The sequence below is a fragment of the Mchenga conophoros genome, linkage group LG19 (genome assembly GCF_057382185.1).
Source record: "Mchenga conophoros isolate Kocher_MC1m ecotype Shallow Benthic linkage group LG19, M_conophoros_male_GT1.1, whole genome shotgun sequence".
Lineage (NCBI taxonomy): Eukaryota > Metazoa > Chordata > Actinopteri > Cichliformes > Cichlidae > Mchenga > Mchenga conophoros.
The window spans coordinates 31829448-31842639 of NC_140544.1; the positions used below are offsets into that span (position 1 = coordinate 31829448).

Consider the following 13192-nt stretch of genomic DNA (forward strand, 5'->3'; position numbering starts at 1 on the left):
GTTTCTATTTTCTAAAAAGAGAAGAAACTGTAGTTTTTAAATTCTAAAATTAATGCTTGGAGTCTGGCGAACACCAAGGCATCAAACGGCAAATGAATCCTTCATTTTTAAATCAATCCCAAAAGAAAAAGCATGTAGGATGATTCCACTCCTGCATGGAGTTCCCATTATGAAGGAATCCACAGGGACGGCTATTCATCATTATTACTTGTAAAGAAATTTTGTAAGCAGCGTGGACTGAGAATAAAACAGAATCCAACAAGGTTTAAAGTAATACAAAAATATTTATTTTTATTATGGCAGGTCAGAACAAAAATGTGACACAAAAATGCCGTTTGTAGAAAAAATACAGAGATCTTAGGCTTGTTTATCTTGTTCCAAACGTGAGTGAGACGAACAATAACTTAAGTCTAACTAACTTTGTGGTCTGATGAGTTGTTTGAGTACGAGTATGCCTTTCCAAGAACTATTCTGTCTCTGAGGAGCTTGAAGAAGGCGTAGTAGTTGCTGAAGAGAATCAGGGCCAGCGATATCGTCTGATGCCACTTTTCTGAGCATATCAACGAGTAGAGCTGGTAGAATATCATGGCACCTTCGAGGATGATGAGTATGTTCAATATTCGTAAAGGCTTGTTGAAGAAGAACTAGAGTAAGAAAGAGGATCAGTATGAGCACAGCTCTGTAAAGGATCTGATACCAGTTCTGGTTCTACAAGACCTCTTCATTTAAGTATACTCACATAGAAGCGATAATGGGAAACATCTGATGGGACTGCAACATTATAGTGGCCCATGGCCTTATACACATTCTTATTATGTTTTACCAGGACTCCCTGTGGCCACATGTACTCTTCGGTCCATCTGTGTACAAAAAAAACCAGGTAAAAGTTAGCTTTAAATCTGACTAAAATTAGTCTGACTGAACATAAAATGCAATAAACTAAAAGCAGTGCATACATGTGTTGGAGGACGTTGGAGCAGAGTGAGGGATCTACTTTTTGCCAGCACCCGAGGTGGGCTGCAGCTTTGTGAAGCAGGTCACAATATCGAGGGGGCAGCAAATGCCTCATGAGGATGACTGAGGTACTGACTGACACCAAGATGAAGAGCTCACAAGACCATCGCTTATCCACATATTGGGTACTCTGAAGGCAAATATGCAGAAACTTTGAGAAAAGCTCATAAATCATATTGAATTAAAGTTGCAGTGAAGTCCAACAGTTTCCTACCTTGACAAACCACACGGGTACAAATGCCACATAGTAAGCACTGAGCATTGAGCTGACCAACACCTCCTTCATCCTCCAGTTAAAATCCATCTTCAGGTACTCCACCTCCTTGCGGATTAGGTCAGGGGATAGACAGCAGGCGTGAGTGGGCATGGCCTGGACACCATACAGCTGGCTGGTGTGCTGCTTCCATGTCTCCTTGAGCACAGTCAGATAATCCCTGCCCCGGCCAACGCCGCCAACCTCTTTGGAGCCAATGCTGGTGATGGGTGAGAGCGGAACTGCTCGTCGGAAGTCACAGCTCAGTCGGAACAAGGGAATATACATCCCAAATCTGTGGGGGTGGGAGGGGCTACAGTTAATTTCTACAGATCATAGCAAGACTACAGCTGGGGTTGTAGTAGAAGAGTAAAGAGCATAAACTGAGAGTCACAGATCTTTGTCATATTAGTTCAGAGTCCAATGATACCACATATGGTTTAATATTGCATATGACACACCATCTGCACATATTCTTGCTAGCTCATTTTCCTAGAGCCACCAATGGAAAAATATTTCCACAGGACATGTCAACATATTTAAACGCAGGACCTGCATAGTATGCTCATAATGATTCCTTAGATCAGGGGTGTCAAACTCCAGGCATTGAGGGCCGGTGTCCTGCAGGTTTTAGATCTCACCCTGAGTCAACACACCTGAATCAACTGATTAGTTCATTACCAGGCCTCTGGAGAACTTCAAGACATGTTGAGGAGGTCATTTAGCCATTTAAATCAGCTGTGGTGGATCAAGGACACATCTAAAACCTGCAGGACACCGGCCCTCGAGGCCTGAAGTTCGACACCTGCGATTTAGATGATTCCTTTCAAAAAAAATAAATAAATAAAAATAAAAACCCACAGTCATGAATCAAGATTTGACCCATAGTATACCAAAGGCTCTGTAATCTGAGGTTCACCAAACAGAACTTGATCTGCCTCTTGAAATGACATGCAAACAAGCCACGCTATCAAATATGAAAGAGAATAGGAGCTACTTCACTGTAACTGGATTTCTTTATTTAAATATTAATGTGCAGCAAACCAAAGCTGTGTTTTAAGTAGGGCACCAAACAGAGCATGGAAACAAGATGTGAATGTTCACTGGCATAATGTGGTTCACACAACTTTTAAGAGAGGGCAAAAGTTGTGTATACTACAAAAGCTAGTTTTAGTCCAAATGCTTCATATCTATAAGTTAACGACATGTGAAACGTTAGAAGGAGCAAACATAGCTCAAAACAAGTTATTTGCACTGAAAATTCCTTCTGGCGTTTGTGGCCTGTTAATCAGGGGTTAATGTGGGCGGGAACAGTGGTTAAAAAGCAGATGGCTGAATCTACTAAGAGCAGTAACCTTCAGAGCCAACAGCCATGTAGGTCAGCTGATCACAGCACAAAGAAAACAAATGAAGCCACATTAAAACATAACAACTGTTCAATCAGTGTGAGAAAGACAACAAGGATTCAGTAAAATAAGGAAGCCTTGATATACTATACTTACGGGTAGCAGAGGAAGAGCAGGCTGAGGACAGAATAGGTTCTGAAGAGGTAAATGAGAGAGCGGCACAGGCTCCAACCTGTCAGCGTTAGCACTGCGAACCGCGCCATCACTAAAAAGATCGAGTGAGGGAAAGAGAGTTTCCCACTCTGTGACGCCTGAGGCAGAGGAGAAGAGAACAGTCAAATCTTTCACAGCAGGACATGATCAAAGATGTCTGAGAAACCAAGCACAGAAAAATTGAATCCATTAAAATTCTTAAATTTTTAAAAGTGTGCTTCAGGCATGTATCTGAAGATACTGTTTTACTACAAGAAGAATCTTTAAAAGGGAAAATCATTAAACTGAAGTGGAGCTGCGTGCAGACTGATTTCTTTCTTACGTCTCTGTTTCATCTGGCCTTTTCAGCTGGAAATTTCCTTATAAGTATGAAAAAAAAAAGAACGGGGTACAGTCTTTCTGCATGAGGTGTTTTTGAGAGCCTTGGATTAATAAAAAGTAAAGTGACACAAAAGCCAATAACTGAATTCTTACCTCTTTAACAATGGCTGCGATTAACCTCCTTGCTAGTATGATGATGGTGAACACCAGCATGTTATAATCAATAAGATGGAAGTTCTGTAAAAACATAGATTTTTGCTCCCATGAGATTTTCCACATATTCTGTATAAACTGTGCCTACTGGCCTACACAGAGGTTGATCAACAAAGCAATTGCTGAAACATTCTTTGTCAAAACACTGAACACCCAAGTGCTCACCAGTGATGTGTGTGAGGGAGGGTGAGATGCAGGGTACCACCACACAGTCTTGTAGATGTTGACATAGTGCACAAAGAGCGCAATGAGGTGGCAGAAGAAAAGATGGAGCTCGAACAGCACATTTTGATCCATGGACAACTCTGGGATCTTGCAGTGTTTCAGAGGAACCACAGTCTGGGCCGCGAGAGGAGGACTGGACATGCACGTCCCTGGGCTGTTCCTGCTGACAGATCAGATGGCACAGAAGTTCCTGAAGAGGCCACGGAGGAGGCACACACAGACAGATCGGGCGCAGTGTGTCAGAGTTTGACCTACCTAGTGCGAGATCTCACCCCTGTGACCGGGGAGCTGGTTGTGTGATTTCCATTGCCAACTGAGCCTGAATCGCTGCTTAACGGAGGTCTGCAGTACGTGGTACGATTCGCTCCTCTCCTTCCACCAGCCATTGTGGACACACCCACGGCACACCTCTTTCAATTGTTTTGGTGATATGTCCTCTCCGTGTTTTTGTACCTGTTCGTACAAATGCAGCAGGCGAGAGGATTCATATAGAATATCTGGCCAATACTAAATATTTATTGTGACTTAAACCAGTCTGTAGTATCTATCTATCATGAAAGACACACTGTACTGCCTTAAAACGAGTTAAGTTGACATTGTGAATGGCTTAAATAATAAAACGAGGCGTGCACAGAGCCCAAACAAACAGCAAGGAGACCCCTCTGCAACATGAAGATCTGACATCCAGTGAATCATAAATATGCATGACAAAGGAGTTTTCACCAGCTGCAAAAGCATCCCTCGCTCTAAAGTGCAAGTTTTTGCGGAAGCTGATATTAAAAGCTAAGCTAAATAGCTACACCATTTGCTTCACTCGCGGGTGAAATTTGTTTAGAAAACCGTGTGTGTTAGAGATACAGGGCTGCAAGGCGAACACAACGTGGAGCTACACAATGAGGCACGGACCTCAGTCTGTCCGCCAAGAGCATGCATGCCTAAATATCAAGACTGAGGCCTAGGCTAGCAGTAGCTTTGACTAGCTAGGTAGCTTCTAACCCACCAAACAGGCTAGACAAGGAAATGTACGCTTACCAGTGTCTGATGTCTGAGTCAGATGCTGCTCTGTAGCAGAGATAATGAACTAAACACAATAAATTTTTAGAATATTTATTGAAATAATGGCGTGTATGTCACTGACAGCAGCAGAAACACTCATTGTTGATGTGAAACTAGCCGTAGACAGACGGCGGAGCGGATATGTTAGCGAGCTGTGGGAGGAGAGTCATTTAAAGGGATATTCCACTCATATTTAACCAAGAAAGAAAAGAAAGGCGTTTTTATCGATTAAAATGACGATTTAACACAGGGGTATAAGACTCATTTCAGTTCATGTTTCAGATACACGGAGTCTAAAATGTTCTAATAGTCTACTCTGAAAAACATCCTCCATATATAATTGTTGCTCCTTTACTGTAAAGACATTTTCTTTTAATGTACGATAAATCTTTTTTTGTTTGTTTGTTTTTTTTTTCTTTTACATATTTCAGTAATTCTATCTTGATTTTTCCACTGAACATTTTCTGAGCTGTTTTGCACCTTTTGAAAAGCCTCTCTAATGTTTCCTTATACTTGGTAGTGTACGATCACAGGTTTCTCTATATAATTTTTACGTATTAACTATGTAAATATTATCTAACATTTCCCTACGTATTATTATATATAAATAAATTATAAAATGAATTAATAAATAATACAATTCTTATACAATATATATAGTACGCACAAACTATAATATAGATATGTATATAGAGTATAACAACTTTAGATAAATTGTATTAAAAATACAATTATTACTGTAATTAATACTCTAACCTTTAATCATAAAAAAATGTTAAGGCACAGAATATTTCCTATTTTCTACTGTCACCTACCTTAAAAACATTTTTAAGTGAATTTGTATATTACACAATTAAGAAATGGCAAGTTTTTCGTGTTTTGATGTAGTACAAAACTACTTATTTACTTTGGTGTAGGATGCCATGCTGTAGACAATGACTCTGTCAGTAAGAAGGCTGTAAAACCAATGAAAATACATCAGATTTTATGCCTTGATGTTACAGTTTTCACATTTCTCTGTGTCATTCAGTTGGCTGGACTGGAGTCTTTGGTGCTCTGGTTCTGATCCGTAATCAAGGAGGTGTTGTATGAGATGCAGTGTGGTTTATCACTGTATATTTGCACAATTTGCTGTATGTTTTTTATTTATTCAATTATTTATTAACATTTTACAGTTTTGAAATTTCTTAGTAGCTGGCCACAAGATGAATACTTTCCAGTGAACAGTTTCTCTTCTTTGTATGTTTTTCTTGACTAATAATTTACATCACAGTCCATTGTGAAAAAAATTAAATGTTAATTTTACCTTTATTGATGTACCATTTATGGTTTAGTGTACTTTTCTTACTTTTCTTAATTTTAAAGAGCCCTCTAATTATATTAATAACCTGAACACGTCATAGACACCTCAGCTTCACTACTGGAACTTCAACATTATGCACTCCGTACTGTACAGTAATGCCACTGCTTTGCACATGTCTCAACTCTGTATATTTTTATATATTTTATTTATTGTTTACTCTATTTAATTTGTAAAATATGTGTACACACACACACACGTAGAAAAATATTTAGTATACACATCCAGAAATGCATATACTATTATATATTGTACATATATTTATTAGTTTCAGATGTAGCCATTCTTGTATTTTGCTTGTTTACATTATTGTATTTTGCACAACTCTGTTGCTTGTGAAGCTTGCACACAAGAATTTCACTCACATGTGCTGTACCAATGTACCTGCACATGTGATGTGACAATAAAAGTGATTTGATTTGAACCTTTCTATAAAAGAAAAGAAACCCAGCGTTGCCGTAAAACTCACACTCACAGTGTGCGGTTCCTTCTTCAGTAGTTGTAGGGCAAAGGTTGCTGATGCAAAGTATGGGAAAACACCAGAAATGTACTCCCTTCTGCGCAGTTTTTTGCAGAGCTATGCTAAGCCATCCAGCGGGCTACACTGGACCACTTAGTTGGCCATTTCTAGCCTGCGAGCCATATCTTTAACTTCCCTGTTTCTGCACAGGATAATAAAAGTAACCTTTGTACAGATCAGTCTGCAATAACTGTAATGCATCTCTGTATAATTTTATAGCTTGCTTGGCCAAAAATCTAAATTAACAGACTACTTTTCCACAGTTACTGGTGCCCTGCCAAACAAAAACCTCATTACAACTCATGTGTAGATGGATGTTAAATTAGATCTTGCAAGAAAAATCTCAGTCTTGCACATACATGTTTAGAAAAGTGTGTCCAATATCCAAAGATTAAATTCTCATAATTAAAAAAGGGACAAAAATGAATGGCTTTCACTTTAAAAATAGTTTTATTGATTTACTTCATGAGATAATGACAAACATCCTGTCAGCTCATTAACATCAAAGAATAATAAGGCACCATCAATAGAAATCTGTCATTTTTTGTTCTTTTATTGTTAAATAAAAATGCAGTTAAAAAGAGTAAAATCTGTACAGATTCAAGAACGAGCATTCATTTAATGCCCGTACACCCATCAATGCTAAAGCAATCTTACACAAAAGTCAAGCTCTCTCTCACTCCCTGAGAGACGCCTCAGTCTCAGAGACACTGCAAGGCCTCTGCCCTTTCCAGGAACGTCAATGGACCTGCTAACGACAGAAAGGAGAACTTAATCAGACGTAACAACAAAGCCAACACTTATGTGGCAATTTCCATTCAACTGACCTTAAAAGGTCTGCCAACGCCGGAGTTCAATATATCAACTGCACCTACGCAGTTCTCAGACAACCTAAGAGGAGAAAACTAAATGAGATCTGGAACTCAGAAGTGCCAACACTCAAACACAGCAGGTAAAAACCATGCAAACTAATTTTATATTAAAAGTATCATGCAACTCAAGCATTTTTTTTCCCTTTCGTCTCCACCAATGAGTTTTACGGCTTTGAGAGTGCTACTAGTAATTTTCATTTAATCTACAATCTATAGAATTATCAAGATGGTAATAAGTATTAGGTGAAATGAATGGGCAATTCTCGTTTTGTTTCTTTTTAACATTTGAGCAAGAGTTGCATCAACACCATATTGTTTTATGCGGCTTATTTGGCCTGGAATGGACTACTAATAGCATAATTTTGTAATTAAAAATATGTTTTGGATGTTTTGGATGACTTGCATTACTTGGATGTTTTGCACAGAAAAAAAAAAAAAAATTCTAAAATGAGTGTTGGGGTTAGTTTTACCTTCTTGTGGCGATCTTTAGGCTTTTAGAATCCTCTCCCTCTGCGATTTTTTTCTTTTATAAAAACCAGCCAGCATGACTTTGCATCAAAGTCAAGTAAGATCCCTGCAAGCTTGATTTGAAATACTGTTGAAATTCGGTTATTTCAAGCGGCTGAAGATGCACGGCTCTCTTGAGAGCTTGAAGAGATGCACTAACTAAAGGTTAAATGACAATACATGTTCAAGCACTAATATCACTTTCAAGTCAAACATGTATTTGGCAGCACATTACCTCAAGGAACGATGAGCTTTATTTAATTTCAGTTCCCCCCCCTTTTTTTAAGGTGTCATTACAAGTGGCATTTAGATAAAATTTTGAAGACAGGCGAAGAGGATAGACTTCTTGTAGAAAAAACCAAACCCAAAACAAAAAACCAAACACTGCTTTGGAATTTTAAAAATCAAAGTTGACGTGTATACATACAGCTTATTCAGCATTGTTGAAAACCACTGAGGACCATTTTCACAAACTGGAGATAATCCTTTGGTACAACAAAGGCAAAAATACCATGTTTAGGTTGATTAAAAAGAAACTAGAAACTTTATTGAAACACGCACTGCAGAAAGACATTGTTTTTTTGGGGATGTGTTTAGTTACCTATTTAGTCAAAAGGTACACAAGCATTAAGCATTTTGGAGACGGCACGACTTAAGCATACACAGTTTTCCTAAGGTTATATACAAAAAGACCGAGTTGGCTGTAGTCTTACGTACACAGTAAGTTATTAATCCTTCAAGCTTTACAAGAATTAGTCGATCAGCGATGATTTTGCAAGTAATAGAGCGACTTTTCATAAAATACCAATTGTAAAAGGGTGGCAGAAAATAAAGGCCTTTATTCTTTGTCAAATGGATTTCTACAGTTATATTTTGTTTATTTGCTCTTTGGGAGTAAAGTCACATAACTAGATTTGTAATCCAATATAAACAAATAAGACCGTTTTAATCAAAATGGTTCTATTTGAGTTTGCAACTAAATCTGTTTAAGTTATTATAAATTTACAAATGGAGTCATTATGAATAATTTCTGTCCAGTCATGAAGGACTTTTTTTTACAAAACAAATGCAGCCTATGTGAGAAAATTTTAATCGCCACAATCACAGTTTGTGCAGGAACAAAAATATTTACCATCAAATATCTAACAAAAAAACGAAACTAAAAAAGTCATTTTGTTAGTTCTGTTTATGTCACTAAGACCTTAACTACGCAACTGAAACAAACAATAGGGAGAAAAATGTTGCTCCTCTGGCACTAGGATACATCCAACAAAATGTCCTAGGTTTTAAAAATAAAAAGAGAAAAGAATGTTTTAAATAAAACCATTAACAAGGGAAACGAGAGGGAAATTACTTTTGTAAAGTCAAGTGTGAGTTACAATCGGAGACAGTTGCCACTGCAACTCTCTACCAGTAGTTGTTCAGTATCTTGGGTAAGGATGCTCTCTGTACGATCCCTTCGCCTGCCTAGATGGAGGGGCCTTGCCTCCAGCCCCGGCACCGGACCACGAGTTGTCCCAATCATCTTGAGCTACAAGAAGTCACAGAAAAGCAGAGGAAACCAAAAAAAGGATGCAAATATCAGCTAAGTCTGAAAGCAATAAAGCAAAAATAAAGATACGTGTGATTTAAAGACTTACCATAACCGGCCTCATATGATGGATCCTGGGCTTCACCGTGTCCATAATCATAATACTCTGTATCCCTGGGGGCACATCACCAACAAGGGTTAAGAAGGTATACTTAAATTATACCTAAATTAAAAATTTTATTTAAAACAACAAAAACACACATTAAAGAGACATGTTACATAAATTAAACTTGACTTACGCAGGGGCAGAAGGCTGGCTATAATAATTATCATATCCCTCATATGCCGGCTCTGCATAAGAGTCATCATATGCAGGCTAGACAGAAAGAAAAGAGGCAACATCATGAATCTGCGCCATTCCCATTCATGCCAAAAATGCTGTCAAATAGGATTCAGCACTTACATAATCCTCATAAGCATCAGGCTTTGACCCTGTTGCTGAAGGTGGAACCTGGTGTTGCTGGTGAGACAAGGCTGCCGAGGGGAGCATCCTGGGAGCCCCTGCTGCAGGCGGTCTGGAGCGAGGAGCAGAGCCTCCTCTAGTAGGAGCAGAAGGAGGTCCACCCCGACCAGACGGAGCACCTCTTGGTGCACCACCTCGCCCCGGTGCTCCGCGTGGAGCCCCACCGCGCATCGCTCCCCGAGGAGCCCCACGTGGCATTCCTCGGCCCCTGTTAAATCAGAACCATTAACCTACTTAGCCAAACCAGATGCAAAAAACGGACTCCACGTTAGTGTTCTGCAGATACATTTTAGTTTACTGAGAAACATTTGTAATTTTAAGTTTGTGTGAATCTTACATCTGCAACAAGCACATATTCAACCCGTTAAGGCATTCTTTTCAGGTAAGTGTGTTACCAGACAACATGTATTGTAGTACACTATGTCACAGATTCCAGCGCATACCTTGGTCCTCCAGCACCAGGTGGTCCACCTCTGCCCCTTCCTAGAGGACCACCTCGCCCCCTCGAACCATCCTGGGATCCATTCAGGAACAGTGGATCCATGTATGGATCGTGCTCACCAGGTTCCTGTTCATGTGGCAACAGACAAACATGCATACCATTACTGCAGAGCAGTGAGGAATCAGTGGATCTGTTAGAAAGTTTGATTCTTGCATCAAGATGTCTCTCCGCACACATACCGGGATAAGGAACTTCTTCACCTCCTCCATGGCGTGAGCCATGCGCAGGTACGCTTCTGGTATGGGTGCCGTCACCTCGATGAACACATGCAGTTCCATGGCGAGGTGAGCATATTTAGCCTCACCCCCCTTTCTAAATTCTTCCTCCTAAAAACAATGAGCGCACAAAACTAATATAGCCAGAGGAGTGATGCAGGGCAATAAGACAGAAGCAAAGGAAACCGTTAGACAAACCTTGTTCTTGTCCCTCATGGAACCTTTACCCAGAACTGAAATCTTTGCTCCGGTGTCCTCTTGCAGCCTCTTGATTGTGCTACCCTGAGGTCCCAAAAGCTTTCCCACAAAGTTGACCTGCAACAAATTCATAATTCACGTCAGCACCTCAGAGACACCCCTCTTCCCCAAAAGGGGAAAAAAAAAACTAATTAAGTAGAGTGTGAGAAATCAGTACAATTAATAATCTGTTAGATCAGCTGATTGAATCGCCTAGGTGGTTAGGGCGCTATGTAAATGGGAAAAGACATACCCTAGGGTACTGCTTGGTGGGAATGAGGACACGCTCCTTGAGCTTCAGATTCTTGGTCGCAAACAGGTCCAGGTATGTTTCCTTCTCAGGCTCTTTCTTGGTTTCACCTTTCTGGATCCTCTCAATCTCTGCAGGAATTAAACACGATTAAAAAGCTGACATTCATGAACAAATGCATTTCAAATAATAGACGAAAGCTATTTTTTTCAGATGATATGGGTTACGATTCCCTGCGTCATCCGAAGATGAAACGGCAGGTAAAGCTTTGCATGCATTTGGGTTGTAGTTAGCAAATAGTCGCCTCGAAATCGCAGCTGTTCGTCGTTAAGTATCGGTGTTAGCTGATGAGTAAACACGATTAAAATCCCATCAGAACCGTTGAGAGCAAGTGATTTAATTACACAGCTTCAAATACACACTGGACAACGACCTGACCCACATCGCTAACAACCACGTGCTTAATGCGCCATTGTTCAGGCCTCTCGACTCGGCTAAGAAGGGACAAAAAAAACAAAAAAAAACAGGCCCCGACTCGAGCTAACTAGCCCGGGTTAGCCTTTATGTTAAAGCAAATAGCGACATTACCTGCAGATATGAGTTTCATTGCATGCGTGAACGATGAATCCAGGCTATCCTTTTCCGCCAGGAGCTCCGGGAGGTACTTAGTGTCTTCCATTTTGATCTTATTCTCTGCTGGGCTTGACTCTACGGCGGGCTCTATGTTGCTCTTATTAGCATTCGCTTGACTCATAACGCACGAACGAAGCTCGGCTCAGTTCGTCAAGCTTCTCCCCTTTAAAACGAAAATGCAACAAGGAAAACGGTGTAGTTAGTAAAGGGCCCACCGGCGTCTTCTCCGCTGCAAGTCGTCGCACTCTTCCTCAGCAGACAAAGGAGGGTGGATGGCGCAGCTGCATTTCAGTGAGGGGGAGGAGGGAACCCGGAAGGCGACCGTGACGTCACTGCAAGAAGCTCCAGAGCCCTGATTACCTGCTGTTACAGCACTGTGCCAAAGTCAGAGCAAACCTTGTTTTATTGTCTGTTTTTTCATTTATTTGAGGGGATTTCTTTTAAGGTACTTTACCCAAACGTTGTGCCTATTTCTTTATTTGATTTTATGGAAAATTCCAAAGAAACCACGGTTGACAGGGATAAAACAAGGAGCTTTTATCGCAAACTTGATACTTCCCAGCACGGTGTGGAGTGTGCTCTGAAAAAACTTTGAGGAAAATCGAGGACAAAAAAAAGGGTAGTATTTAAGGCTAAACAGCCATCTACAGCAGATGAATGGTATATGAAAGCAATGTCCTTAAGAAACAGCGAGGGGAATCCAGCATAGACCTGACACAGGACCTGAGAGATGCATTTTAGTTCGCAGAAGCCTCAAAGCCTGGTCTCAGTGGTAGAGTGGCCATAAGAAACCATTCTCAAGGAAGGGAAACATGGAGAAAAGGGCTGAGGCATGCCAAATTACATGAGACCTGCACAGTGGTAGCATGTTTTACTGATGATCTGATCAGAGAACAGAACAAAAAAAAAAGCATCCATCAACCAAAGAAGAGCTTTGAATGTCCTTCAAGAAGCAGGAAATTGTAGTCTGACAAAATCAACCAGCACAAAACACAAATGATCTTTGGGTTCTTTAATCTGAGTTTTAAAATTAGTATTCAGATGACAAAAATAAAGAAACTTGAAAATAAATGAGTTCAGACAGTTCTCACAAGCATACAGCAAACACCACTACACACCATTTACCCACATCTACAATAGTCTGGATTATGATATAAGTTATTGTAAAATGTCCAGTGCATCAGTCCAGAACATCATCAAAACAGACCACACGGGTTTTCAAAGGCCAGCTCCGTTTACAAACAAATAATAATATAATTTGTAATGATTTAAGCTCTCAACTATCAGCTCACACATCACACATGAATGAGTCAGTTCAGGTTGAATTTTCGGAGGTGCTTGGTGGGCACTGCAGCAAGAAGAAGCTATAATATCAATGCAGATAATGTTCTTTCTCAGTTA

At 40.0% G+C, this 13192-nt stretch overlaps 2 protein-coding genes across 4 annotated transcripts; both read right to left on the reverse strand.

Moving 5' to 3' along the window:
• Positions 1-264: 264 nt before the first annotated feature.
• Positions 265-5285, reverse strand: tmem39b (transmembrane protein 39B). 2 transcript variants are annotated; one of them, XM_085256472.1, is made up of 9 exons: positions 4618-5285; positions 3841-4038; positions 3526-3745; positions 3301-3384; positions 2770-2924; positions 1229-1562; positions 957-1144; positions 740-860; positions 265-644 (listed from the first exon to the last, which is right to left on the reverse strand). In XM_085256472.1, exons 2-9 carry the CDS (start codon positions 3969-3971, stop codon positions 411-413), a joined length of 1467 nt encoding a protein of 488 aa, XP_085112598.1. In that variant the 5' UTR covers positions 3972-4038; positions 4618-5285; the 3' UTR covers positions 265-410. The 2 variants fall into 2 exon arrangements, with proteins under 2 accessions (XP_085112598.1, XP_085112597.1); XM_085256471.1 differs by having other exon boundaries at positions 3526-3748; positions 4618-5283.
• A 1667-nt stretch (positions 5286-6952) lies between these two features.
• Positions 6953-12102, reverse strand: LOC146552689 (KH domain-containing, RNA-binding, signal transduction-associated protein 1-like). Of its 2 annotated transcripts, XM_085256474.1 has the most exons (11): positions 11747-12102; positions 11162-11289; positions 10870-10986; positions 10636-10782; positions 10398-10522; positions 9895-10162; positions 9731-9807; positions 9541-9605; positions 9255-9431; positions 7349-7412; positions 6953-7269 (listed from the first exon to the last, which is right to left on the reverse strand). In XM_085256474.1, exons 1-9 carry the CDS (start codon positions 11910-11912, stop codon positions 9322-9324), a joined length of 1203 nt encoding a protein of 400 aa, XP_085112600.1. In that variant the 5' UTR covers positions 11913-12102; the 3' UTR covers positions 6953-7269; positions 7349-7412; positions 9255-9321. The 2 variants fall into 2 exon arrangements, with proteins under 2 accessions (XP_085112600.1, XP_085112599.1); XM_085256473.1 differs by having other exon boundaries at positions 7349-9431; positions 11747-12101.
• Positions 12103-13192: the final 1090 nt, after the last annotated feature.

Coding starts and splice junctions, on each gene's coding strand:
- LOC146552689 (XM_085256474.1), bottom strand. CDS start 11,912: ATGAGTCAAGCGAATGCTAATAAGAGCAACATAGAGCCCGCCGTAGAG. Junction 11,290..11,746: donor AATGAAACTCATATCTGCAG/GTAATGTCGCTA, acceptor TAATTCCTGCAG/AGATTGAGAGGATCCAGAAA. Junction 10,523..10,635: donor TGAAGAAGTTCCTTATCCCG/GTATGTGTGCGG, acceptor CCACATGAACAG/GAACCTGGTGAGCACGATCC.
- tmem39b (XM_085256471.1), bottom strand. CDS start 3,971: ATGGCTGGTGGAAGGAGAGGAGCGAATCGTACCACGTACTGCAGACCT. Junction 3,749..3,840: donor GGGGTGAGATCTCGCACTAG/GTAGGTCAAACT, acceptor CTGATCTGTCAG/CAGGAACAGCCCAGGGACGT. Junction 861..956: donor TCCAACGTCCTCCAACACAT/GTATGCACTGCT, acceptor TTTTGTACACAG/ATGGACCGAAGAGTACATGT.